Source organism: Phalacrocorax aristotelis, chromosome 9 (genome assembly GCF_949628215.1).
Source record: "Phalacrocorax aristotelis chromosome 9, bGulAri2.1, whole genome shotgun sequence".
Classification (NCBI taxonomy): domain Eukaryota; kingdom Metazoa; phylum Chordata; class Aves; order Suliformes; family Phalacrocoracidae; genus Phalacrocorax; species Phalacrocorax aristotelis.
In genome coordinates, this window is record NC_134284.1 from 13595073 (window position 1) to 13621805 (window position 26733).

At 48.1% G+C, this 26733-nt stretch overlaps 2 protein-coding genes across 2 annotated transcripts; one reads left to right on the forward strand and one right to left on the reverse strand.

Annotated features, from left to right (window-relative positions):
• Positions 1-1478: 1478 nt before the first annotated feature.
• On the reverse strand, positions 1479-15394 carry VIPAS39 (VPS33B interacting protein, apical-basolateral polarity regulator, spe-39 homolog). Its single transcript, XM_075103616.1, has 20 exons — positions 15236-15394; positions 15055-15147; positions 14507-14606; positions 13087-13230; positions 12049-12087; positions 11642-11706; positions 9005-9061; positions 8014-8106; positions 7304-7337; positions 6732-6834; positions 6615-6642; positions 6356-6429; positions 5737-5812; positions 5306-5440; positions 4722-4763; positions 4240-4329; positions 3751-3837; positions 3111-3200; positions 2686-2790; positions 1479-2419 (listed from the first exon to the last, which is right to left on the reverse strand). The coding sequence occupies exons 2-20, from the start codon at positions 15145-15147 to the stop codon at positions 2399-2401; spliced, it is 1476 nt and encodes a 491-aa protein (XP_074959717.1). The 5' UTR covers positions 15236-15394; the 3' UTR covers positions 1479-2398.
• Positions 15395-15593: 199 nt separating this feature from the next.
• Positions 15594-21800, forward strand: AHSA1 (activator of HSP90 ATPase activity 1). Its single transcript, XM_075103617.1, has 9 exons — positions 15594-15807; positions 16046-16236; positions 16389-16471; positions 17152-17269; positions 18944-19032; positions 19367-19501; positions 20267-20368; positions 20908-20959; positions 21390-21800. Exons 1-9 carry the CDS (start codon positions 15728-15730, stop codon positions 21560-21562), a joined length of 1023 nt encoding a protein of 340 aa, XP_074959718.1. The 5' UTR covers positions 15594-15727; the 3' UTR covers positions 21563-21800.
• The last annotated feature ends 4933 nt before the right edge of the window (positions 21801-26733 follow it).

Consider the following 26733-nt stretch of genomic DNA (forward strand, 5'->3'; position numbering starts at 1 on the left):
ATGGGCCCAGGAATAACTGCTGGGGCTCCCAAACGCTGCTTATAGGCAAATGTTCCCTGATGCACCACATGCAATCACGATCAGACACTCACAGCAGCCACACTGTCCTGGTGCACTGGAAGGTGCTCAACAAAGCTGGTATCCAGCTCTGAGTATTGGGGTGTGAGGAACAACTAAATCACTAACCCCATCCCATGTGGCACATTAGCATTTTCTGTTACAAGTGGTCCTGCTTTGCTTGGAACACTGGCAATGCCAACACCCCCACATCAGAAGCACTGCATCCCACAAACTGCACACGGAGGTCAGGGGACCCAAAGGCACAGCCAGATCCCGGCTCCCCTGCTGCTGGACTTGCACATCTCCTTACACATCTCTATCGTCGGTCATACCACAAGGGGGCATCCAGGACCCATGCTTGGGGTATACAGGTGTGAAAATTTATTTTATGGCTTCATCAGATTCCTCCAGAAGCATGGTTCAGCTTCTCCCATTGCTCCCTGACATAAATCCCTACCAGTGACACCATTCCAACTCCTACAACCAAGCAATGACCTGGCCTGGGGTACGTGGGAGACCCTGGCAGCAAACCTTACTCTAGCCAACAGCATCCTGGGTTGCCTTTGGATGAATGCTGCCAGCAGGTTAAGGTCTTTCCTCTCTAAATCCAGACTGCCATGTCCAGTTCTGGGCTCCTCAGTATAAATAAAAGAGACAGGGACACACTGGAGAGAGTCCAGCAAAGGATCACTAAGACGACAAAAGGACTGGAGCACCTCTCATACGAGGAAAGCCAAGAGCTAGGCTCCTCAACCTGGAGAAGGCTCAGGGGGATCTTGTTGATGTGTGTAAGTACCTGATGAGAGGGAATGAACAAAAGGGACTCAGACTCATTCCAGTAGTGCCCAGTGACAAGACGACACAGTGGGCACAAACTGAAACCTGAGAGTCCATCTGAAGACAAGAAAGCACCTTGCTCTGTGAGGGCAGCCAAATTCAGGAATGGGTTGCCCAGAGAAGCTGAGTCATCTCCAGCTGTGGACATACCAAAAACCCAAATAGACACAGTCCTGGTCTGCCTGTTCCAGGTGACCCTGCTTGAGCAGGACTGATGATCCACAGGTCCCTTCCAACCTAAATGATTCTGCAAGGAAAAAACCAAACACCAACAGAAAAAAACCTGAGAGTCCACAGTGCAGCAGGGAGGCTGGAACCCAAACGTGCCCTCAGACTGGTACATCACTACATATAACCTTCACCTCTGTGTGACCACCCCTGTGGCAGCAAACTCTCCTACAACATTAAAACAAATTAATCTGTGCTGAGGGCAATGAAGGTGTGAAATAAGGTACTGCTGCAAGCACTGTGCTTTTCAGGACATGAGAAAATACCCTCCATACTCACTTTGTGAGAGGTGTGATAAATTGCTCAGGATTACACAGTGACAAAATGCTCAGTGTGGGAAGGAAATAAACAGCTCAAGGAGAAAGAGACAGGTTTATTTAAGGAATTGAAGTGAGGTCTGGAAGTATAAAGCCAGCTTGCCTGAGGAGTTGTGTTTCTGAGAAAGTGCAATTCAATCTTTCCCGGCATAACACACTCAGAGAAAAGAGCTGCTGGGGCCAGCAGGTTTGTGCCAACTGAGAGGAGTCCCTCCTTGCTCTCCATCCAACTCAGCAGGGCTCTGACCAGTTCCACACCAGGTGCCTGTCCTTCCCCGATAAAGGGGACTTCCAAGAACAGCAGAGTGCCAGCACAAGAATACTGGCGGAGGCTGCTGTCCTGGCTCTCTGCAGGAGTTCATACACCACCTCTTTTCCTGGGGTGAGCCGGAACAAACCAACAAAAAAAAAAGAGAAAAAAAGAGCTTTAAGGTACAGCTGGTCCTTTCCCCTAACACACTCTTTGGTGCAGGGACAACACAGTCCAGGAGGCTTTACTCCAGCCACAGTTGCAACTGGTGGTGCCCAAGTCAGCTTGAGTGTTACAGGGACTGCTCAGCACTGTCTGGCAGAGACACCCATGAGTGTGACTGACCTGTTCCTCTTGCAAGAATAAGCCCAGGCACCACCCAGAGAAAACGTAACCTTGCTGTGCCCAGCAACTTCCCTCCATAAACAAAAGCGACGCCTGGCTTACAGCCAAGTCAAACAGAATCAGATTCCAAAACGAATCAACCCTGGTGGATCAGTACCACGGTTTCGCTGGCTATATTGGAGCAGCTGCCTTCAACCAGCCTGAATGCCACTGTCCCACAAGCCATGGGCACCCACTGTCACTGACAAACGTTGATCATGCAATGAGTAGTAACAGAGTTGCTCTTTTGGCACCAGACTGGGATTTGCAGTTTCCTCTTTCACTGGCAAGGCAACGGCCAAGCAGGCTGCTTCACAGGTGCTCAGTTCTTCCATCGTATTTGCTAAAAGAGAGAACAAGACATGACCAACATCACTGCTGAACACAGATCCCTCAGGGGCCGAGTCAGTGAGTCGTAATCCCTGACAACTGTGGCCAAGGGTGCTATTTCTACCAGTTTCACCCTTCATTCCTACACTGAATGCAATGCCAAACATAAGAATAGCTTCCCAGCAGGGATAAAAAGTATGTAGGACAGCCATGCCCTTACACCTGATCTACAGCTATTTCTGACGAGAGTCTCTTGAAGAAAAAGCAGGCGTTTCTTACCATGTTGTTGAGAATGCTGTTTATCTTCTCTTCTTCTGCAGAGCCTCGTTCCACCTTGCATTTATATGCTGTCAGCTGGATGCGATCCTTTAGATCCCTGTATGTCTATATAAACAGCAAAAACAGTACCCAGCTGAGTGAAGACAACAATTCCACGGTTAGATGGTGCCCTGCAGATGAGCAGGGCAGCTCCTCAGTCCCCCCTCAAGTTCCCACCACAGCACAATTCCATAGCACAAATACTAAGAGCTGCTCTCTGGCCTCATTCAGCTTCCACTGGGAACCAAATCACTGCTCCCAGAAATACAGGGATAAAGAAACCCCATCAGGCACATGATGGCAGTGGCAGATGTCAGAACACAGGGAAGTAAGGGAGAAAAAGCAGGCGTTTGTCCCATCTCTTCACAAACACAGCAGGGATCTACCTCAATGACAACATCATGGCACTTGTATTTGGTGGCGAGGTTCAACCGTGTCTCCACATCCTCAACCAGGCGTACATATTCTTGCAGCACCTGCGAGGGAAAAGTGTCTCAGCTCTCTTCGGCAGGTACCTCCTGCCTCGTTCTCTCACCCCAGTCACAAAACTTTTCAAGGCCACTGGTCACACAGACAGGACCCCCTTCCCTCCTAAGGCAACAAGCGACCAGGACAAGACTGCTCAGGACCCCAGAGCAGAAAAGCTTTGCTCACAAAGCTCAGAGTCCTAGGCTACCGTGTTTCTATAGATCAAGTGAGGCACTGACAGCCACATTAAGCATAAGAAAGCATAAAAAAAGTTAATGTAGCAAACAAAGGTGGCAATGCACTGTGAGGAGAGAGCTCCCAGACAACTTAGAGGCTCACCGCCCATCTCGCAGTCAGACCTAGGACCCAGCCCTCACTACCACCCAGCGCTTCCTGCTGATGCACGGGTTGCTGAGTGCTGCACCCACCCGGCAGAGCCAGCGGCTTGGCAAGCTGTTCCCCCAATCCCAGCTAGGAAGCAGTTCACTTGGGGAATCATGCGTACCCCAAATCCCAACGAAGAGCAGAGGAGGACATAAGCAGCGGTTCCTTGCTCACCTGCACAGGAGCATTGTTCCTCTGCAAGATCTCCACCACCCGGTGGAAGCCGATAGGTGCCTTCTTCTTGGTGTAGCCCAGCCAGTTCTGAAATGAGAGCCAAACCCTACGCTAATCCTAAAGGGAAATCCCTCCAGCCACAAGAAAATATTTTTCCCCAGAGCGAGCAACCTACACCACCAGCCTCCACATGCACCACTGGCAGAGCCCTTCACAAAGTGATTGGGCACAGGTTGGCTGCAAACCCTCTGGTAACAGAGCAGGAGGGCAGACCCCTTCTCTAACCTTGTTGCTGCAGCCAAGACAGGCCCAGCACAGGTTTTAGGCAGGAACTTATTTAGGAGGAACATATTGCTACACCCTGCAGCGGAGGTGCTGGGCCCTGCTGAAATAAACCAGGTCTGTCCAGTAACTCCAGAACAAGCCATCTGTCAGTAGTAGATATCAGTACTTGGAACCGAGACCCCAGCAAGGCTTTCCATAGCTCACCTTGGTGGTGAAGAGGGCATCCACATCATCCCAGGCTCGTAGCTTGGCACGGGCAGCCAGGGCAGTCAGCACATACTGCTTATCAGGAATCTGCAAGGCAGAAAGCTGCAGTCAGAGCACTAGCACAGCTCAGGAGGCCTGTGTGGGTTGGACAGGAACGGCATCTGCCCCCAGCCCTGCCAGAACTCACACCAACAACCAGACAAGGAGGTGAGATGCTGCCTGAGGCCAGGGCCAGCCCTGCAGAGAGCAGGAGGCAGGGATTTGCAAGTGCTGCTGCAGCCAGGGTGCACCCAGTGAGAGCCTCCACATGGCTCCCATTCTTCTGAGCATCCAGAACAGCCCTGCTCAAGGTGGATGCCATCCCCCCTCCCTATTTCAGTGCTGAGCCACTGAAACTCCTACCCAGCCCCCTCGCTAAATAGAATTTGGCTGCCCCCATTTTCAGCTAGTGCTGCCACAACAGCGGGACACTCACATACCTTAAATGTTTTCTTCAGGTTGGTGGGGCTGCTGAATGTTCCCTAGAGAGAGCAGACAAGTCAGCCCAAACTCTGCAGGACAGGCCACAGGAGAGGTTCAGACACCTGTTGTAAGGCATTTGCTTCACACAGGGTGAATCTCCCAAAGTTTTTACTGCTTTTTGCTCATGTCAGTGCCACAGGAGGAAACAGCTGGCAGAAGAGAGCACCTATCCCACCCCATTAGCCCTCTGGTTTGGTTTCCTCTGCATCCTCAACCGGTGCACCTCCAGCACTTCCAAGACCAGCATCACACACCTCAGCCTCTTGGGATTAAGGGCCTATTCTGGCTCCTTGGAGCCAGGAGTAAGAGACCACGGTTTCCAGAAGGCCTAGGTTTAATGTCCCATCTTAGAGCACAAAGTAAAACTCCAAACTGGTCCCAGATGGACAGGGGGAGCTGGATTCCTCTGGGTCTCTCTGAGGGATGAAATATGACCTCCGACCTCCCCTTCTTTCCTTAATGTGCCCCAGCTTAACCACCCCACATACTGAGGGCTACAGGAATGACATGTAACCCTTCTGTTCTCCCACATCATCCTCACCTCAGCCTCTGTGTAGTGGTAGAAACAGGAATAGAAGAGGGTGGTCACTAGTGGCATGTTGAGAATTGAAGCCTTGCGAGGATACTTCCGAAATATCTCTGACTGCCCAGCCGTCTCCAAGTGCCGATCATTGGCCTGTGGAAACAGGAAGACAGAGAGGGTGAATGTGACCCAGGGCACTGTTTGATCTAGCTGCAGGGTACAGACCTGAGGAGAGTGTTGTAATAGCAATGCACAAGCACAGCCACAACAATGCCACGAAGTCTCAGGTCTGCTATTTCACACATGTGCCTGGCACAGCAGCTTGGATAGCAGTTAAACTACACTAGCCAGGGCAGGCTATTTAGATCCAAAGTGGTACAAGTTAAGGACTGACAGAGGTCTCGCAGATAGTCCCAGTCATCTCCTGACCAGCAGGGAAGATTTCATACCTCAATGATGATCTGTCGCTCCAACAGGGTATAATGGTCTTGGATGTGGGTGGTATCCTCAGCTGAAAATGGCAGCCTGGACAGATATGGAGGGAGAAGACAGTGTCAGCAGCTCTTAACACAGTACACTTAGAAGGATGCTCTTTTCTACCAAACATACCCCGCAGACAGATGTGGGGAACACCTCCCATTCTCCCCAGCCTGAGCAGGTACTCAGGCAGCTCCTGCCCTGCTGCCCTCTCCAACTAGCTCTCTCCTAGACAGACTCCAGAGAAGGAAAAATTATGTGGCACCTCTCAAAAAACAACCTGAAACAGATGCTACCAACTTCCCCAAGTGCTCAGGCACCCAAGCTGTCATCCTTCACAACCTGAAGGGTCAATGATCAGAAGGTCCCTGAAGCATCTTTGCTCCCAAGTAAGCAGCAAAAGCTGCTTGACTAGTGATCACCACAAATTCTTCCTCTCTGGTCTACACTGTGTACACAACACCCCACTCCTATTGAGGCAAAACCAACATCAGCTCTCAAACTGGCACTGGGACAGAGCTCTAAGTTTTCTTTACTATTACCTTCTGTGAAGCACCCACATCCCTCCCACCCTCTTGCATTTTTTCTTACCCAATGCAGCCTTTCAGGAATTCCCTCCTTTTTTCTACATCCTGGATGTTCAAATGCTCCCGGTACTGGGACAGCTAGAGGGAGAGGGAAAAGCAGCACAGTCTGTTCTCACAGGTTTGGGAGATACAGGACTCCAGAGGGCAAAATGGAGATGCAAAACAACTCGCCGGTTACTAGACACCCTGCAGCCAGCCTCCCCCTTCCTACTATACTCCCTCGTTGCTGAGGAAAGGGAGCTTCTGCTCCTGGGAATACTCACAGCAACTTCCTCAGTCCGGTCTAGGAACCTGCAAAAGGGAATGAGCAAGCATTAACTTGGAGGCACGCTCCTAGCGGCATGCTCAACCCCCACCACAAGGCTGGGCAAAAGCCTCACCTGAGCAGATCCAGAAGCAACTTCTGCTCACCCGTCTCTTTGAGGAAATGGATCAGATGACACAAGGCCACCTGCCGCACCTCCAGCTCCCGAAACAAGATCTCTACAGGAGAAAAAGATATGTACAGGTGGGTAGAGTAAGTTAGCACTACCAAGCCAGAGAGGTGGACATAGTACTCCATGTACCAAGCATGGTGCATGGGGTTGCAAGCCACTGGCAGGATTCAACAACCTAATCCCATCTCAGAGCATAGTCTTGGAGGCTACAGCACAAGAGAAGAGCCCATTCACTAGGCCACCAGCTGAATTCACAGCAGTGTGCCACCCCTACAGATTCGTTTTTATTCACCCCATTACCACTACCACCTACCGCTGCTTAAAGCTCCTCTCTGGGGCCTTCATGAGCATCACCATCCCCCCTCCCACATTATACTCACTGCAAAAATATTTCATGCTCAGTAAAGCAGCAATACCCCAGATGCTCTCTTTGTGACTTGCACCCAGTGAAAAAACTAGCCCCTCAGCCCTTAACTGAAACACACCATAGAAACCCTGGCCCCAGTCACACTTACCTCTCCTTAATGTCCGTTTCAGGAATATCAGGACCTGTGAGCACAGAGAGGCAGCTCTCAGCTGACCAGATCAGTCTTTACCAGAATTAAGACAGCCAGCCAGCAACTTGGTCAAGGCCTGGGGAAACTTTTGCAAAGGGCCTCTGAAGACATAGCTCTTACAGCACTGAACTGAATTCTACTACCCACTAGACACAGGATAAGCAGTGAGTCAAGGCCACAGCTGCCTGGATGCCTGCCTAACCTCCTATTCTGGAGCTTAGATAAGCGAGCCCAAGATTTACAAAGAAAAACCTTTCTATGAGAGATCCAAGGCCTTAAAAAGTCCTAGATGAGGGAAGCCCTGACACAGTCCCATATGCTGCCTGATGCTTTGGAAGCCAGATAAACTGGAAAGGCCCCTCAAATCTTCTGTGCTGCAATGAGCAGATTAAACCTTCAAGAAGGTGCTGCAAAGATCTGTAAGGCTGAAGAACCAGGTTCCTTGTTCCTCAGCGTAACATGAATTCTGCAGAGCAGCAGAAAAGCCAGCAGGAATATGGAACTTCTCAGTCTTATGCTTTGACACTTTTTCAGTAACTTCTTCATTTTAAGTAAAGAACAACCCCCCACTTTGCAATATTAGATGGCCAGCTGACTGCATTCACACAAGCACACTCCGTGGGGTCACCCAGGAAGTCCCAGCCCTATATGGCCCCAGCAGGACTCACAGCTGTAATGACATTCCCATCATGCACTGCCACAGCTTCATCCAAGAGCACCAGCTTGTCTTGCAGGGAGCGAAATCTCTCTAGAGAGCAGGCCTGGAGATAGAAGAGGTATAAGTAGGCATATGGGACATCAGACAATCCCCAGACTGAATCAGCCCCCAAAGCACTACCTATTCTTCCCCCATGATCCCTTCAGCAACATGTGTAACTGCCCTCCTAATGAGCAGAGAGCTTCTCATCTAGCTGAAACCACGTGCTGCATGATGCCTAGGAATCTGTCCACAGTGGTTGCACAAGTGGACACTAATTACTGCCCAGGCTAGGACAGCAAATGTTGTACATTCAGCTTGTGCTGAATGTACCCTTCTAACAAGGCAAAACTTCCCTGCACACCACAAGCCACCAGCCCTGACAGGAGGAGGGAACTCTGCAGTGCCCTTTCCACAGAGACCAGAAAAATACTCTTCCTCCCTTCTTCTTACCCCATAACTGTGGCCTCTCTCAGCCTTTAGTTCGCTTCAGCCTTTGAGGAGACACATATGGAGTAAAACCACAATCTCCCTGTGTGCCCAACTGCAAACTGAGGCAGCTAAGATTCCAGCTCTGGTATAACCAAGATTGCTTCTGTCTTCCTCTCTCTATTTCCATCAGCTAAGAAGGGAAGTAAAGCCCCACCACCTCAGTTTTCTTCCATTAACTCAGCCCCAGGGAGCAGAAAGGGTAGAGAGGGACACAGCAGTACAGATACCTCCTGTCTGAGGGAACAATACAAGTAAACAACACAACAAAATCCTGAAGGTCTCCTGCTGCTCCTGAGCTAGTGCGATCCCAGCACTGCCACCTGGCAAAGCAGAGCACCATCCCTGCTAGTTGCTGCAAGCACGGATCTCCCCCTGCTCCCAGAACAGCCAGGAGCATAGGGAAGTGCAAAGCAATTTAGGACCATCCACCCTCTGTCTCTTGCAAGCAGGTGGGATTGGAAAGTCCTTACCTTGCCCCTCTGCATTCGTCTGACTGTATCTTTGGGGCTCCAATCACCGCTGTAATCCTGCCACAAGAAAAATAAAGAGCTCTTGAGCCAGCAGTCCCCAAGCTGCTTTCCACTTGTGCTGTATCAGAATGATGGCCCATGTGTAGCTTCTCAGACTTATCATTCAGCTGCTCCAGGGGGGTTGTTAGTAGGATGTGTACCTACAGTGTTCAGGTGCAGATGCTGGGCCCTCAGACTCTGCATGCTGGTTGGGAGGGAAGCGAGAGGCTCAGATATTAACACAGAGTCTTTCTATTGCCTCAGTAAGGTCTGTCATCATATCCTTTGTAAGAAGCGTACTTCACAGGTTGTCATCCTTGCAAATTGAAGCTCCAGTGCTTTCAGAAGGACAAACAAAATACATGCAAAACTGACAAACCCAAAACTGAGGACAAAGGAGTCAGTCTCTTGTTAGAATTCAGACAGACTTCCGCTGGTGAGCCTTCCGCAGCAGCATGGAGAATGCAGGGACAACACCCTCAGACAAATGCCTGGAGAGTCACACAGGCCTAGTACAATGTGACAAGAGCACTGGAGCCTGTAGTGAGACCATCTTAAGCTAACATGCTGCTGCTGCAGTGACCAAAATTCTTCCCCTGCAGACACCACTATCTGGAAGCACTGGATAAGCAGTGGTGGTGGCCTGAGCTGCTCCTGAAAGCAGACTCCAAGAAGGCATCTAAGTCTTCATGAGGCACTCAAGACAGCAACTGTAATTCATCCTTCTGCCTCAGAAGAGCCAGAGAAAGAGTAACCAGCTCTGAGGACACTGAATTTTAAGATTATTGAACATTTACTGAAAGCCCAAATGTAAAGAAAAAACAAGGCTGATCCAGTCCTATTAGTGGACCATTGCACAGGAGTCTCTCCAGTCAATGTACAGCTGAGTGTCAAATGTCCCAAGCACCAGGGCTCCCTCCAGCACCTCTGAGCAGAAGCAGCTCCTCAGCCTGTCACTGTCAGGACACTGGTTCAAAGCTGCCACTAACTTTCCCTTCTTTGTTCCGCCCCACTTACGATATTCCTGCCTGCTTTTAATGGCCTGTACAACCCTTTTCCTTCCTGCTTCACTGCCTCTGCAGGCACAAAACAGAACACAACAGGGCACGCTTATATCTCCTGCTGTGCTTTCAGGAAGCGCTGCCTGTTACGTTATGTGATTAATGACTAATGAACATAAAGACACAAACCTGGTGAGGATCAGATGGCCAAGGACAGGTGGAGAAAACCCAGTAACCTGATCAGTGCAGTCTGAGCACACTGACTTGGCCACTCCTTGCCACCATCAAATGAGACAGATTAGGTCATTGAGTGAAACTCTCCAAGGTGAGTAAACCAAACAAACTTTCCCCAAATGCCACACAACTCCGAAAAGGCACAGATTTGGTATGAGATGCAGGGGAAAGAGAATCCTAGGATATTTTAAGAAGGTTGTGTAAGTGTGCGAGGCTTGATACAGAAGATTATGGGAAAGACAAAAAACAGGGAGACGGAAGGATCAAAATGAATGGGGCAGGAACAAGCAAGGGAAGAGGGGCCTTAGGGTATCAGCAAGTTTAAACAAATGGCTAGTCAGTGTGTCTATATGACTGAGCCCTGCAATGGGTAACTGCAGTCTGTCTTATATACTCATTAAATTCTATATTTAACCACCTTCTCTGTGGGTGGGCTCTCTATTCCAAGTGTATGTGTTCATATGAATGCTAGTGAACTTCACACTCAACCAGCCAGTGAATAGAATAAGCAGTCTGAGAACCAGGAACCAGAATTGGACCATGAACCCTAGAGGCTCAAGGGTCCAGGTGCCAGCACTGGAGGAGACTGGGGTCTGGGATTCAGCTGCAAAACAAACTGGAAGTCTAAGACCAGTTACTGGAGAGACCCATAGAGCGTGTGTATGTTTCACTAGTGGAATTCAATCCTGGACAGAAAGGAGGCTCAGAATTAGGCCTGAGTTTCGTGTGTTTATGTGTCTGTTGGTACATGCATTGGTTTCTGCCTGTGTTAATGCAGACAGCTGTGTTAGTATTGGGCATATCTGTATCTGTTGGGAATATGTGCTCAGTCCTGTCACTGGCTAGAGCCGGGGACATGGAACCACAACCTCACACCTAGTAGGATGCATCCACCCAGTCACAAAATCCACTAGATTCTGCAACACCTAACATTGCCTCTCTGGGAGAAGAGCATTACTGCCGACTGCAACTCCACCTCTCTGCAGCTCCAGTGATTCATGAAGAAGAAATTTAGAAGCCTTTAGATTTAAAAAATTTAAAAAGCACAAGTGATGCCAATTCATCTGTCCCAGTGTGAAAGCAGCTTACAGGAAAAGCACTATTCAGAAATCCTTTTCACAAAGGCTGCTGGGTCATGCATTAGAAGAAGTAACTAAGACCCCCAGCAAAGCTCCCTACTTCTGAGCAAAAGCAGAGACACCTAAATTACCGTGAGGCTGCGTTTTGCAGCTCCCTGTCCTATTCCCTGCACTGCCCTCTGCTGTCTGAAACAGCGATTAATCACTTCCCGTGAAAGCAATGGAGTAGGAAGTTCTCCCAGCAGCACTCTGACCTCAGCACACTACAGACACAGGTTGCTCACCTTATACTCAGCTTTCGGTCTGCGCAGCTCTGGGGCGTAGTTTTTAACTCCCGTGTCAGAGAGGGCTGAGAGGGAAAGGCAAAGCTGAGTAGCACATCAAAATCCCGACTCACACCCACTTCCAAAACTGCTCTTTTCTTGGTTTTTGTGGTAGAAGACCCAAACTCAAGCACCAAATGACAACGCAAAGTTGCTCTAAACCCAACAGTTGTCAGTTGTACATAAGCACATTACCCCAAACCATCATGCTAACTCTTCCACATCTTCGCTGAATGACTTTCAGACAACCCATGATTCAGTTTCCCTTTCCGCAACATAAGGAAGATGACACTTTGCTTTTTTTGGAAATGCTTTTGTTCATGTAAAACTGCTCCCCTCCCAAAACAAAGCAGGGATTCAAAACTTACCATCTGAAAGGGACTGGCAGCTTGGAAGCTTGTTTCGTCCTGAAATCAAAGCAAACACTCATGAGAGACTCTGTCTTCACCAGCAAGATTTCTTGCAGAGGGAACACAATCCTAGACTGCAAGCCAGTGCGCTGTTGCTATGCCACTGAAGAGCAAGCCACTCTACACAGTGATTCGCACTACACCAGCATAGCTGGGGCTCACCTGCTTGCAGCCTAAGGCTTTGAAGTTGTCTGTGGCATCACAAACCATATCATACCCTGGCTCTATATGCCCTCTTGTTGCTGAGGCCAGGAGAGATTAGAGAGCCAGAATTCACTCATCTACCTGCAGAGCAGAGGCTCAAGCACACAGCGCTGCTTAGGCCATGGCAACATGGACAGCTTCATTCACCAGGGCTGGAATTTGGATGCCTTTCATTATCATGCTATTATCAAAGTTGAGAGTAAAAAACCACCCCAGAGAAAGAGAGACTAAGTAAAGGCTGGTTTGTTGCCTGCTGTGAGACAACAGACCTGAACTCTTACAAGCTGTGTAAGTCTCTCCACATACTGCTATGCAGCTCCCCCCATAACCAGCCAACTGCCACTGCTGCTACCATGTGTTTGGTAAACCAATTACAACATCAGCAGCCAGCTGACGACCAATTAAAGGATAATCAACCTGTCTTCTCTACAGTACTGAAGATCAAATGAGGACCACATGGGTCAAGCCAGTCCTTGTGTAGTCTGCTCTTTTCCACCGTGCAAATGGATTGCTATACAGTGCTATGCTCTACCTTGCTGTTCTGTGAAACCTGGCTTTTAAAAAGCCATAATCTCCAAAGCCCCCTCACATACCACAAGAGCATGTGATCTTCTGCACAAGAGAGTCTCCGATTTCTGACCAGTAAGAGATACACTCCCACACTGAGAAGAAATCAGAGCTTCCCTGTTTTGTAATACAATTAAGAGAAAATGATTTACATAAGATGACACAATTGCCCCTTGATGCTTTTGAGACTCAAAAACAACTCGTATAGTATATGAGGAACCTCACCTTTGAATAGGCTGCTTAGGGAGTAGGAAGAAACTTGTTTGGGAAAAACAGCATAGGAGGAAGAGCCCTTCTGTAGGCTAGAGTCTCGGCCCTCCAGTGAGCTACTGCTGCTGGAGGCTGTCTCTTTGATTGACCAGGAGATACCTGTGTGCAGACAGAGGTAATTTATAGCAGAGAAAAACAGTCTGTAAAGAATGTTACCAAGTGTGTCCCAGTCAGTTCTGCAATAGTAAATCCTGATAACTTTGACCCTCAGCACTAAGTAGATGCAGTGCACCACCCCAATCCTGTGTACTACTGCTTGTTAAACAGTTGCGCGTTGTCCTCCAGAAATGATCCATTTCAGCAATGTTGTACAGGTGGTTATGGCTTATATAAAAAAATGCACAGACCACCCAGCATTTATATGTTGTTGCATGGGGTAAAGCATAATCCTTGCTCTAAAGGTACAAAGCAAGACAGAATCCCTGGTTTACCTCAAATTACAGAAGCATAAGAGCATACCTTTGAACACTGGAAAACTAAGACAGTTTTCCTCCCCACACAGACAAAACAGCTATCAAGGTGCATATGCTGCTGGCAACAATGTGCGTGCCTCCCCGCTGCTTGTTTGAGAGAGTTTTCCCTTCTTTTCATGCAGCTACACAACACACACATTTTAGGATACGTTAATAGAGCAAGAAAGCTGATAGGCAGAGACCCTGGGTGGGAAAAGAAATGGCCTGAAGCAGAGGGAGGAGCTACAGCATAGGACAAGAACAGACTCTTTGAAGGTCCTCTGGATGATCCAAATGTAAGTTTTCACTGTTTGGCACTGGTTAGCAAGTACCACATATTCTGTGGCTCATCAACTCCAAAGAGCAGCAGACATCATTGTGTGTGGGTCATGAGCTCACTCCCATCATCACTAGATATACGCTTTCTTAATGCTTACAATTCCCTTTCAAACTTCAGGCATAACAGTCAGTCTTTAAACACACACTAAAAATTGGAGTATCTCCTTAAAATGCTGCGGGGACAAAGCACAGAGGACTTTAAATGGTGCCATTTCAGGCAGCAGTGTGAAGGAAATGATCACCTAGAATCCTGCAGGCCAGCTAAGCATGATGAATATCAAGCCATAACTTCCAAAATATATGCTCTAAGCTCAGCTATATTTTGGGAAAAACACAGTGAATTCCCTCCACTTGTCTGCACTCCTCTTCTTTATGTAATTTGGGCTTCTGCTCACTCTCTTTTCAGTCGATCTACACAGGTAAATCAAGTGGCTCACAACATGACCTGAGGAGACCAGTATTAGATTAGATATGCAGGATTAGATAGCAAGTAGTACTCCTGACCTCAACTAAATGATGTGACTTAAGCAGTAATTTTAAACTCTTTCTGTCCCAAGGTTAACTTGCAGCACTTCTGCACTTACTTCCCACAGGTTCTCCGCTCCAGCTAACCCTCTCAAGGTCGTCATCATCATCATCAACGATATCCCGAAGGCTATTCACTGCCCGTTTGGATTCCTTTAGCTATGTACAAAAGAAAGAGCTTGTATAAAGACCACCAGTGTTGCAGAGTGCGCTTTGTTTCCTATTACCTTCAAGCAATCTCCCCAGAACTTGGAATACAGCTTCTTCAGGCTTCCACTGCCTTTTCTGGAGGAGACATTTGATGCCTGTAGGTGTTCAACAGGCACAGCAGCCCTTCTTCACCACTGTAATCCAAAGGCTGCTGACGCCTACGCAGACGCCGACAGGTCAACTAGCAGGAGATGCAGTTCGGTGCACGGGCGAGGAAACTCGGTCCCAATAAGATTTCGGATTGGCAACCGTGGGGGGCAAGACTAGAGCCCTTGCTGGCCCCCATACCGGGCAGGAGGCGAGCACCCACCCCACCCACGGAACACTGACCCTCCGCGAAGCGCGGGGCCGAAGGGTCGGCTCAGGCGGCCACGGGGAGAGGGGGACCAGACCCTACCTGTGACAGCTCGTCATCCTCGTCGTCGAAGGTGAAGGCCCGGAACTTGGAGCTGTGCCAGTACTCCTCCTCGTCTGCCCTCGCCCTGCTCATCTGCAACGGCACCACGCAGCTGCCTGAGGCGAGCGGCCGCCTGAGGGGAATCACTGCCCATACCCCGCCGCCCCCCGGCCCCGCTCACCTCCTCTCCCGGACGCCACCGGCAGGGCACTGCAGGGCAGGGGAGGGAGGCGGGAGGAAGGGCGGCTGCGCCGCGGGGCACGCCGGGCCCGGTAGTCCCGGCGCCGCCGCCCGCCCCGGCGTTTCCCCGCTCGGCGCACTACGAGTACCGCCGTGCCCCGCGCCGCCGCCGCGGCCGGACTACCCGTCCCGGCGGCCCCCGCGGCGGCGGCGCGGGGTGGGGGCCGGCGGCTGCGGGCTGGGCTGCTGGCGGCGGGGCTTGGGGCGGCGGCGCGGCTGCGGAAGCTGCTGGCCAGCAGGGACGGGGCGGGAGCGCTCGGGCGGAGGCGGAACCAAGGAGCCAGGCCGCGCGCGGGGCGGGGGAAGGGCGCCGGAAGGGACCGGGCCGGTGGCGGAAGCCGGGAGGTGGCGCGGCGGCCGGCGGTTCTAGCAGTTTCCACGGGCGAGCGGACGGACGGGCGAGCGGGCGGGCGGTGCGGAGGCGGCGGTCCTGATGGCCAAGTGGGGCGAGGGAGACCCGCGCTGGATCGTCGAGCAGCGGGCGGACGCCACCAACGTGAACAACTGGCACTGGTGAGTGGGGTGGCCCGCCCGGCCGGCGCCGAGACCCGCCGGGGCTGCCCCGGGCGGAGGGGGGCTGCCCTCCGCGGCCGTTGGTGCTGGTGAGGGGCTCCGGGCGAGGGCTGCGTGTGCGCCTTGGGGTGAGTGGGAGGGACGGACGGACGGACGGACGGAACGGGGGAAGATGCTGCCAGTGCGTGCCGGCGGCCCGGCCTGTCCCAGACTCTCACACCGCCCGGTTGCCTCGCAGGACGGAGCGGGATGCCTCCAACTGGTCCACAGAGCGACTGAAAAGTCTCCTGCTGCCTGTCAGGGTGGAGGGCGAGGAAGGGGCTTGTGAGGTGACAGAAGTGAGCAAACTGGATGGAGAGGCCTCCATTAACAACCGCAAAGGGAAACTTATCTTCTTCTACGAGTGGGCTATCAAGCTGGCGTGGACTGGTGAGTGATGTTTGCCCTTTCTTTTTCAAGGCTGGATTCAAGTATAAGATAAAGGATGAAGATGCTTGTGTCTTTTGGGAAATAGTAATACAGGGAAGTGTCATGTTGAGGTACAATACAAGTTTGCTTTTACAACGTAATTGTGATTGCAGGCACCTCGAAGACAGGAGTGAAATACAAAGGTTATGTGGAGATTCCTAATCTCTCAGATGAAAATGATGTTGATGAAGTTGAGGTGAGTACAGCTGAAGGCTAACGCTGTATGGCTGTTCTAACAGGAATCCTCGCAGCATCAGTATTTTCTTCCACGTTATCTTTTTTTAGAACATTTGTGTAGAACCCTTTTAGTGGTGGAGGCTGCTTAAGTTACTAGAGTCACAGAAACATAAGCTGCTTTAGGTTGGAAGGGACCTTAAAGATCATCTAGCTCTAACTCTGCTGCCAAGGGCAGGGACACCTTCCACTAGACCAGGTTGCTCTAAGCCCCATCCAACCTGGCCTTGAACACTTCCAGGGATGGGGCATCCACAGCTTCTTTGGGCAACCTGTTCCAGTGCCTCACCACCCTCAGAGTGAAGAATTTCTTCCTTATATCTAATCTAAATCTATTCTCTTTCAGTTTAAAACTGTTACCCCTCATCCTGTCACTACACTCCCTGATAAAGAATCCCTCCCCATCATATTGTATCTTTATCAAATTAATTCCTGTCTTCTAGATATAATGGCTCTATAACACATGAAGGTATTTAGGTACGTGCATACATTACTGTAGGCTGAGAGAGATGAAGTGAAAGAAATAAAACTGCACTGCTACTTGTGAAAGTTTAGCTGAAGTCTAACTGATGTTGAATTGAGTCATGAAAGGACTGTGCAAGTGTATGGCTTTGTTAATCAGCACATGACCTTCTTGTTTAGATCCACGTCAGTCTTGCTAAAGATGAGCCTGACACTAACTTGAAGACCCTGATGAAGCAAGAGGGTGCAAAAAAAATTAGAGATGCAATGAAAACTTATATCAGCACTCTCAAAACAGGTATGTAACTGAGAGGGAGAAGTGTTATGGGGAAGCCATATGGGCTAATGCTAAAGAAAGGATGGGGTTAATGAGAGGAGTGAATATTAGTTCCTCACCCCATCTCAACAGGAAGGTGTCAGAGCAGCAGTAGCTCTTCTGTCTCTTTGAAAATGGTTAGGATTTGGCAAGAAGCACTTCTGTCTCTAGACACTGTAGCACAGCCCAGAAAGATTGGTTTTGGTGATAACCCAATAATAAACAGCATTTTTGGATTTATGTTTTAAAACTGAGAATGTCTTTCGCGCGCTGAAGCTCAGCTATAGAGAAAATAAAGCCAGTAACATGCATTTTCTACCCCAGTGACACAGAGTACCAGTCACTGCATGTGGCACAGTCTGGCCTTCAGTTTCCTTACTCCCTTGGAAGGTGATCTCTTCTCTCTAGTTCGTTGGTTTCTCTCTTTTGTGCCACACTAGTAAAGGCATCTAGTGTTACTTGGATTTGAGAACTGACAATTGGAAATTGCTCTGCAGGTTTTGTTGGTGTAATTGAATGAGCTGTCAGCATCTGGATCAAAATTAATTTTTTTAGAAGACAGATACGATTCCAGCAGGTGGACTTAAATCAGCGTGCTTTGATTGAGTTCAGCTTTGCTCTCTAGTATAGGCTGGTAATGCTATAGTTGATTTTTATATCCATTTACCAGTGTTACACTACACATGCTAGATATTGAAGTTTTGCTGAGTATAAACCACCACAGGTTGCTGTTTTTCCAGGATCAAATTTCTGTACCCTTGGGCTTTTCTGAGGTGTTCTAGTGTTCATGGTGGGAGATGCAGTCACAAGGTGGAAGATGAGAATGTTTTTCGGGAAGAACTGTATGATCTAGTGGGCTGGAATAAATAAGAATAGGTGGGAGCAAAGTATTGCAGGATGCAAGATTACACACATATAATAAAATTTTGCTACATAATGGAATTTTGCCAGTTTGAACAGATGAAGAGGAAGGAGAAAGAGCAAACTGTTGTATAACTGGTAAAGGCAGAAGTGGTAGGGCTGGGGAAAAAGCAAACACAATGCTGAAAGAGGCTGAAGCTTCTGGTGGAGGTATAAGAGTGCTAGTGCTGCTGGACAGGGCACTGGTGAGACCTCCCTTGGGTTTCTCTGTGTAATGCTGGCATCTGGTGTCAAAAAAGATAAATTATAGATGGAGTTAGAAGTAGCATTATTCTGTACTATGATGATAGGAGAAATCGAGAGCCAGTCTGGAAAGAAATGGAAAAGCTTGGCTTAGTTTGTCTAGACCAGCAAGATAAAAGTATTTGAGATGTGATTGCCATTTATATTAGAGAGTGAGAGAGGTAAAAAGCTGTGTAAGTGTAAGGGTAATATTAATATGGTGCAACATGTGGAAGATTGTGATCGGTATGTTGAGGCTAGAAGAGGAGGTAAGTTCCTGTTAGTGTTGGCAGGTTCTGATGTGGCCTTCAGTGGAGAGTAGTGAGAACAAGAAGAATTAATTGCTTCTAAAAAATGGTCTGTTTCCTTTTTTTTAGAACTGTTTCAAGTTGGTGCTAGCAAGGGCAGGGGAGAAACCAGGAAGCCCTTTTGATTGTGTATTTCAAAGAACAGTTGAAAGGTTTACTTGATTTTTTTTTAATTAGTTTCATGGGTGCATTCCTGTCTTCCCAGAATTCACCCAGGGCATGATTTTGCCAACTGTGAACGGTGAGCATATGGAAACAACACCTCAGGTGGCTCCTAAAGCAGAAGACCGCAAGGTTAGTAAGTCTGTGCAAACATGCTTTTGGATCTCTGAAGAAAGGTACACAGTATTAGATTCTGGGGCTTAAAGGATCAACCTATGCTGTTTATAGCATATATATATTCAGGAGTTGGCAATCCGTTGTGTAGGCCTGACTGTTTACATTTGCAGAACATGATGTTTCTTAATTCAAGTGGAGCGATAAATCTGCTTTTTACACTCAAATACGATTGTACCTAATTACATCTTTACCAAAGGCCTTTGTTTTTTCTTTTGGATATGTGAACCACTTGTTGAGTTTTTTTGTGAAAAAAGTGTGTATGTGTTTGTTTTGCTTGTTGTTTTGTTAGATGTCTGCTAGCAGCAGTGCTGCCACATCACAGTCCAAATCCGTAGGAGTCAAGATCCCTACATGTAAGATCAGCTTGAAGGACACCTTCTTAACATCTCCTGAGGAGCTCTACCGGGTATTCACTACTCAGGAGGTAATAACAGGCTGCTTCTGAGAACTGTTCTTTGCACATAGGAAATTGTTCCTAAGAAGCTTTTCAAGGCATTCTGTAGGACACTCACAAGGCATGAGGATGGAATAAGAAAGTGGGTCTGCAGAACAGTTGCTTGAAGTGCTTGAAGCTTGTGCATGCATATTTTTACAGAGTTGACAAGGGAGGATTAATGCCAGCCAGAAGCCAGTTGCAGACTGCTGTCAGTACCTATCTGTAGGTGTAACCCTTACTGCATGTGGTCAGATCTCTTGGCGTTTACAGTTGTGTGCTTTTTGGTTTAGTTTTGTTTTTTCCTTTTAAGGTTAGGTGGTATCAAAGTGTACTTCGGGAACAGCTTCCCCTCTGCTGCACACTATTACATAGTTTAAGAAGAGTATAATTATTTAAACATGGTCTTAGTCTTTTGTTGCTCCTTTAAAAAAAAAAAGGTAAAAAATATGACCTTTTCTTAGAACTAGGTTTCATTAAGGAATCAGCAGAGTAAATCAAAGTGTGGCTTACAGAACACTGCATAGAATATGTAAGCTAGGGGTTCTTTTCCCTTGGCAGGCAGAATGCTGCTGTAGTAGCTATAATCTTGCATTTTTGGCCAGGGCAGGGTTTTTGTCCTTTCTTGATGAAGACCTTACACTATTGACTTATCTCCTCTTCCAGAACTTTTGTAGCTGGGTGGGAGGCATTAGGCAACAAGTTTGCAAGCAGATAATGTCAAGTAATGCAGGTGTCCTCCTGAATTCTTTTCAGATGGTCCAAGCTTTCACCCACGCACAAGCTGCCTTGGAGGCTGATAAAGGAGGCAAGTTTCAGTTGCTGGATGGCAGTGTCACAGGAGAGTTTGTTGACCTAGTAAGTACTAACTAGGGCAGGTGTATCTTGCTCAGGGGCTGCCTTTTTATTTTTGAGGTATCAATTCTGTAACTGCCTCAGTTAGCTAACTGTGGAGTTTCTACCTGGTGCCCAATAGTTATCTGTAATCTCTGTAGCTGTTGAAGTGTTCCTTGTAGTATGGATTAATGTATGGGTCTTCAGTCTGGGGAGAAAATCTGGCTTTCAGTCATGCATCTGCCCTGTCTTTGTGTGATTTTACTTATCTATTAGGGGTTGGGGGGTTGCTACAGATAGCAACTGACCCTTTTCCTCTTTATCCCTCCTGCTGCTAAAGTGTTCTGGACAGGGGTACTGTCTCAGTGTTTGGGGCTGTACTATGGCCTGCCTTCCTAGAAAAGGAGTGGAAAGAAAAGGACACTTAAAATCTCTTCCTCTCTGTGTGTGTACACGCCTGTATGTTTCTCAAGGGGGCTCTAAGGCTTCAGATCAACATAATTCTAATTTTCTATTAGCAGGATTTGCAAAAAGTTACTACTCAGTCTTTCTCTCTTTTCAAGGTCCCTGAGAAGCAACTTGTTATGAAATGGAGATTTAAATCTTGGCCAGCTGGTAAGTAGTCAAAAATGGACTATGGTATTACAGTCCTTGCCTGTGTTTGAAGAATTCCAGCCCCGTTTGCCACACTGCACTCTGGCTTATGATCAGGGAGCACATGGTGTTCGGGGAGCTGCACCAGCTGTATCCCAGCTTCATAGCCTGTACAATCAGGTCAGAATCATCAGCCACTGCTTAGACCAGTGGCCAGGGATAAGGAAGGATGAAGTAGCAGGTCGCTAAGCTGTGGCTGCAACTGCTTTGAACCCCATGAAGAGGGAGCCCTTTCCTCCCTCTGTTTCTGAGGAAGGCCTGCAGCTGTCATAAAGAGATCCTCTGGGAAGGATCCTAAGGAGTCTTTTAAGTGGTGCCATGTGAGAGGAGCTCCTTGGGGCGGCGTATACTATACTACACACTACTGACAGATTTGCTTTGGTTCCTGTAGGGCACTTTGCAACAATTACCTTGAACTTCACTGACAAAGGTGGGGAGACAGAGGTGTGCTTGGAAGGCAAGGGCATTCCCGCCAGTGAGGAGGAAAGAACAAAGCAAGGCTGGCAGCGCTACTACTTTGAGGGCATTAAACAGACATTTGGCTATGGCGCCCGCTTGTTTTAATACTGGTTGCTGGGAAGGCTCTGCCTGAAGACTCTGCCACGTGGACTGATAGATTTCTCGCCTGTCCTTTTCTAATCTTGGCCCTGCTGCTGAGTAAAGTGGGATGACAGGTGATGAGGAAGGCCATTGAGCAGCACCACTTTCAGTCCCTCACTGCTTTGTGCATGTCTTGTGCTGCAGGGGATTCTCTTACATGTACATACTTCTATTGCTAAATAAACCTAACTTAAAAAAAAAACACGGTGGAACTTTTGTCCTCAGATCAGCTTGAGTTCAAAGGGTCAGTCAATAGGCTGAGGGAGGGATCTCTCTGGAAAAACACCAATCAATGAGGAGCACTGATCCCGATGTGATTTAGTCCTCTTCTGGGGGAGTAGAGAGCGTGTGCTTGATGCAGTTTTTAGTTTGAGCAGCTGCTCATTTTCTCTGCTTTTGATTTGCCGCTAGTAAATGTTTCAAACCCTTCCTATTTCTAAAGGGATCCAAGCTCCTCTTGAGGCTACTCCTCTCCTCCCTTGCACATCCCCTTCTTCAACACAGTCTTTTCTTACATTTACACTAGCCTGCTCTACAGGAACGCTGATCGCTTACTCACCCAATGTCCAAGACAGTCAACAAACCACTGCTAGGGAGACTCCCATCTACAATGGTTTTAGCAGGTAGTGGGGCCCAGGGTCAGCTACCTCCAAGAGCTTCAGGCCAAAACAAACTAGGCTCTCAATGGGGTTGGGATTTATTCCTGTAAATAAACAAGGTGCAGTTCTTTTGGCTGACCCCACTTCAGCTGTTGCTTTGAATGGCAAGGAAGGGAAAACCACTTACTTGTTCTCCTGCTAATGCAGTTAGTTCCCAGAGATGTCTTCTAAAGCAATAAATGTGTTTATAGGATAGGGGGGAAATCCAGTTCTGGTCAGAAGCATCAGTCTGCTTAACCTCAAGGGTGACTGAAGTGTGTGGTTTTCCCTTTGAAGCATGAGCTTCTCTCACTGTGTTTTCTGCAGAGCACCTCTAGTAAGTTAGAAGGAAGTAACATTGCTCGTTGACAACTACGATTGTGGGGATTTATTTTTTTTTAATCTGAATGGCATGTGGTAGCCACCCCTTTCAGTAGAGGAGACGGGGAAAAAATTTATGCCTGTTTAATGCCTGTTTAAAAAAACCCAGATGTAATTGAGTTGCCTTTTAACCTATGGAGAGCATTTCTAGCATTTTCTGCGGAGTATTACAAAGTAATTACTCATGGTAAAGTGTGTATGGACATCACGACTTACCCCTGTGCTGACCTGTGACCGCAAAGGAAGTTGTACAAAGACCAGGCACCTGTAGATAGGGTAGGGCTGCCCTATGTCCTGCAGGGTTGTCTTCTTAAAATACTGTCCAGCTGGGAAAGGGGCTGCAGGTGTTTTGCCAGGATTCTCATGCACAGATGCACTACTGTGCACATCTGGTAGGCTGCAGGAGTGTAACATGATGTAAGCACACTGATGTCACTGTGCAGCATGTGTGTTTGGTTTTCTGTTTGGGAAATCCTGGACAGAAACATGGAAAACCTTAAACAGCAGGGCTAGCAAGTGTGTTCGCAGCCAAGGCAAGAGCTTTGGTAAGAGAAGAACAAAATTACTTGAGAACTGAAAAAATGAGCTCATTCTAAGTTAACGTGAGACAAACGTGACAGCTGAATCATGGTGTCCTCACTGTGCTTTGGCAGCCATGCTGGCAGCTGGCCATACTGTGGCAGCACTGCTTGCCTTCGGTGGGGCTCTGCTGGCACAGCTGAGCAGGGCAGCAGAAGGCAGGCCCTGCTAATCACCTGCTGCTGGAAGGTTAGGAAGTGGGACAGGAAGGCAGCCGAAGTGGAATTTTAATTGCCTTCCTTTCATCACAGACAGGGTTTACTTGGGGCATCCTGCTGCTACTCTAAGAGGACACACTTTGGCCTCAGCCAGCAACCCACGTTCATGGGGTTCACAGACTCAGGGCTTTGCTCGGAGGCCGTTTGAGGGCTCTTCTTCAGCAAAACTGACTGCCCTGAGTTACACTGGTGCTGCCCCATCTGGCTCCCTGCCCCTCGGGCTGGAAATCGCCATGCCCACAGCAGCAGATCAGGCTGTGTAGCCATGTAGCCGTGCCTTGGCTGCTGTTCACAACTGAATCTGCTGGACTAACCCACTAGTGAAAGAAAAATTGTGCCAAAAGGCCAGGCTGTGAGCTAGCGCTTAGCCTGAGGCACAGAGCGTGTCAGGATATGTGAACGCTAATGGGCACAGTGGTGGTAATGCCTTACACCACTTCAGCCATTTACTTGGTGAAGGCGATCTGAGCCTTAAGTCGTTGCATGCTAGTGAAGGTCCCTGCCCTACATCTGCCTGCTCTCAGCAAAGAGACCCACTCCTTCAGCTACAGATGACATCTGGGTGCAGCTATACAGATGCTAATGAGAAACCCCAGACCTTTGCTCTGCTTGGATGTGTCAGGAGAGCCGGCCACAATTTGCAGTCTTTCAGCTATTTGGGGAGGGAGGACTATATAAGATGAGGAAGAAAAGCAAGGTCCAGTATACTCCTGCCCAGAGGCTCTTCAAGAATCTGAACTGACAGAATAAGAGGGAAAGTCTCATGAATTAAAGAAAACAAAGGTTAAAAAAACAGAAAACAGGCAGATGTAAACAGTGAATTTTTCACAGTGATGAGAGGTCAGAGGTGGATGCTAACTGGCTACGCACTTATGAGGCACGTGGAGAAGATGAATAAGGAGCAACCATCAAACAACAGAATATGGAGGCCCAACCAAACAGGTCTCTGAACAGATCTAGTGAATTCTGAAATTTCTTGCAGCTGGTGATATGGTGCCACTAAAAGTTTACATGGATTCAGAACAGGAGTGGAAAAGTTATGGGAAAATAAACCAACCACGGGCTATTAAACAGAATGCCCATCACATCTGGCTCAAGAAGCCTCTTGGCCACCAGCTGCTGGCAACAAGGAAAGTACTTCAGGGAAATAGCAACGTGTGCTTGTCTTTCTCTTTACTCTTAGTTCCTAGTCACTTGCTCTGACTGCTGTCAGAGACTGGATTCTGGTTTAGGTGGACGTAAATAACTATTAAAACTACTCTGAAACTCTCACAATCCACTGTTGGGTTGAACAATTTGGCAGAGGTTAAAACCCCCTTGTTTTCCAACCGACTTCAGATAATTCTGGGAGGTTGGGGCAGCTGGGCCTAATTTCTGATTAACTCCAATGTGTTATCATGACTAAGTTCCTTTTACATTCTTGGAAACGGAATTAAGGCTCAAAATGGAGTCAAGTGCCAACTCACTTTATTTGGCCAGAAATGGATTCAGGAGAGAAAAAAAAAAGGTGAAAAAGGGAATGAGAGGGAGAGAGTGGGACTGTTGCAATAGCTGTCACCACAGATCTGCAGCAGTCCGTCTGGTCTGGGTGGGGAGTCCAGGCGTCCAATGCATCTTTGAAGCCGGTGGAGGAGGTGATGTTCCAGAACACGCCCGCCGTCATCTCTGCTGGTTTCCCCTTGTATAAGGTTGCTCTCTTGCACAGTCAGTAGCTGTTCTGCATACCCCTGCCTCCCACTCGGCGGTGGGGCGCATGCCCAGTACTGTCACTAGAAGGTGCTTGAAAGTTCTGGAGGGTCCGAGCCCCCCCACATATGTTGCCAGTCAGCCTTGGGCCCGGGTGTATGCGCGGAGGACGAGTACTCTGAGATAACGGCGTGCACATTCCTGCCGGGTTGACCTTGGTGATTAAACTGTTCCGTTCAGCTACTGTAGTGATCAGGCTTTAGTAGTGAAACTTGCCTGCCAACAACATTGAGACAAGTTTCTAGTCCCTGACAGAAACATCAACCAAACTCTACTTCAATGGCAAAACAGGAAGAACTTAAATAGAATTTTTTTTTTAAAAAAAGCTAAAGTGAAAGTAGTTGGGTGTTTCCAGCATGGCAGGGCCTGACGCAGTTTATCCTAGAAGACTTACTTAGGAAAGTGGAGCAATCTTTCAGAATTTGATGAGGAATGGGGCTGGGGAGAGGGAGGAAGAGAGAGAGGTGAGGGCTAAGGGCATTGGAACAGTCTGTAACATCAATTAATGAAAAAATACTGAAAAATGCAGTCAATAACCTGTAAATACCCAGCTAATCAGGTAAAAAGTAACAACCAGCACACCTGTATCACGGCTACTTTAAGCACAACTCATACTGAGGCAACCTAATGCCTTTCTTCGGTAGAGTATCTGGGCTTTATTAAGACTTTAGGCAATGCTTTATACGATATTTTTATTAGTAAATAAGGGAAGGTCTAACAGAGCTGTAATGAATCCAGTACATTTCAGTATAGAAGATAATAGAATTGATAACTTAAAAGTCTGAAATAATTTACATCACCACTGGTGCTGTAAAACGCTTCGAAAACATGGATTGAAAATGATCTTGACCAAGTAGAAAAGTGATCCAGGAGAAAAAAGAAAAAGTATATTTGACTTCACTGAATTGCAGAGTTTTACACTGAGGCAGAAATCACCGGTAGCATGTAGGAGGGGAAGAAACTAGGTTGGCAGCACATCTGTAAAAGGTGTTTAAGCTGGGCAGGTTATGGTGAATTTTCAACTAAACAAAAAATTAAAACATCATGGAAAAGAATAAAAGCTGCCTGGCAGGCTGGGGTTTGTAGGTCTTGTGAAGAAATCTTTCCATATAGCATTAAGAAAGCCCCAGATAAGACCCCACGGCTTCAGTTTTGGGCTCCACACTTCAAGAAAGATATTAATTACTTGGAGTGAGCCCAGTGGTGGGCAACAAGGCCAACTGGAGGTCTACAAGTACAGCTTCTAAGGGAAGCCTGAAAAGATTGCATTTGTTTAGTCTAGAGAAGAGAAGATGGTGGAGAAGGAGGGAAAGAGGGAGCACAATGATAAAATTCTGAAGTACATGAGAGGTAGGAACAAATAAGGCAATCATATGCTCTCTGTGACCACAGTAGATAAGACGCAGTGGACTTCAAATAAAGCAGGAAGTATTTAGACTGGCTGCTAGGAAAATACTTCTCCCTGCAAAAACAGTAAAGCGGAGCGTCACTGTGGCATCTCCATCACTGGAAAGCTTGAAGCCCAGGAGCGAGTGGGACCCATCAGTGAGGCATGATTTGGCCACATCCCTAT

Bases quoted from the DNA above. Each gene is read 5' to 3' on its own strand.
- VIPAS39 (XM_075103616.1), bottom strand. From the start codon at position 15,147: ATGAGCAGGGCGAGGGCAGACGAGGAGGAGTACTGGCACAGCTCCAAG. The intron at 11,707-12,048 runs GTAAGTTTTGAA...TTTCCCTCTCAG, and splicing joins CTGCCAGTCCCTTTCAGATG to CCCTCTCTGACACGGGAGTT. The intron at 8,107-9,004 runs GTAAGGACTTTC...TTCTATCTCCAG, and splicing joins GACGAATGCAGAGGGGCAAG to GCCTGCTCTCTAGAGAGATT.
- AHSA1 (XM_075103617.1), top strand. From the start codon at position 15,728: ATGGCCAAGTGGGGCGAGGGAGACCCGCGCTGGATCGTCGAGCAGCGG. The intron at 16,237-16,388 runs GTGAGTGATGTT...TTGTGATTGCAG, and splicing joins TATCAAGCTGGCGTGGACTG to GCACCTCGAAGACAGGAGTG. The intron at 20,369-20,907 runs GTAAGTACTAAC...TCTCTTTTCAAG, and splicing joins CAGGAGAGTTTGTTGACCTA to GTCCCTGAGAAGCAACTTGT.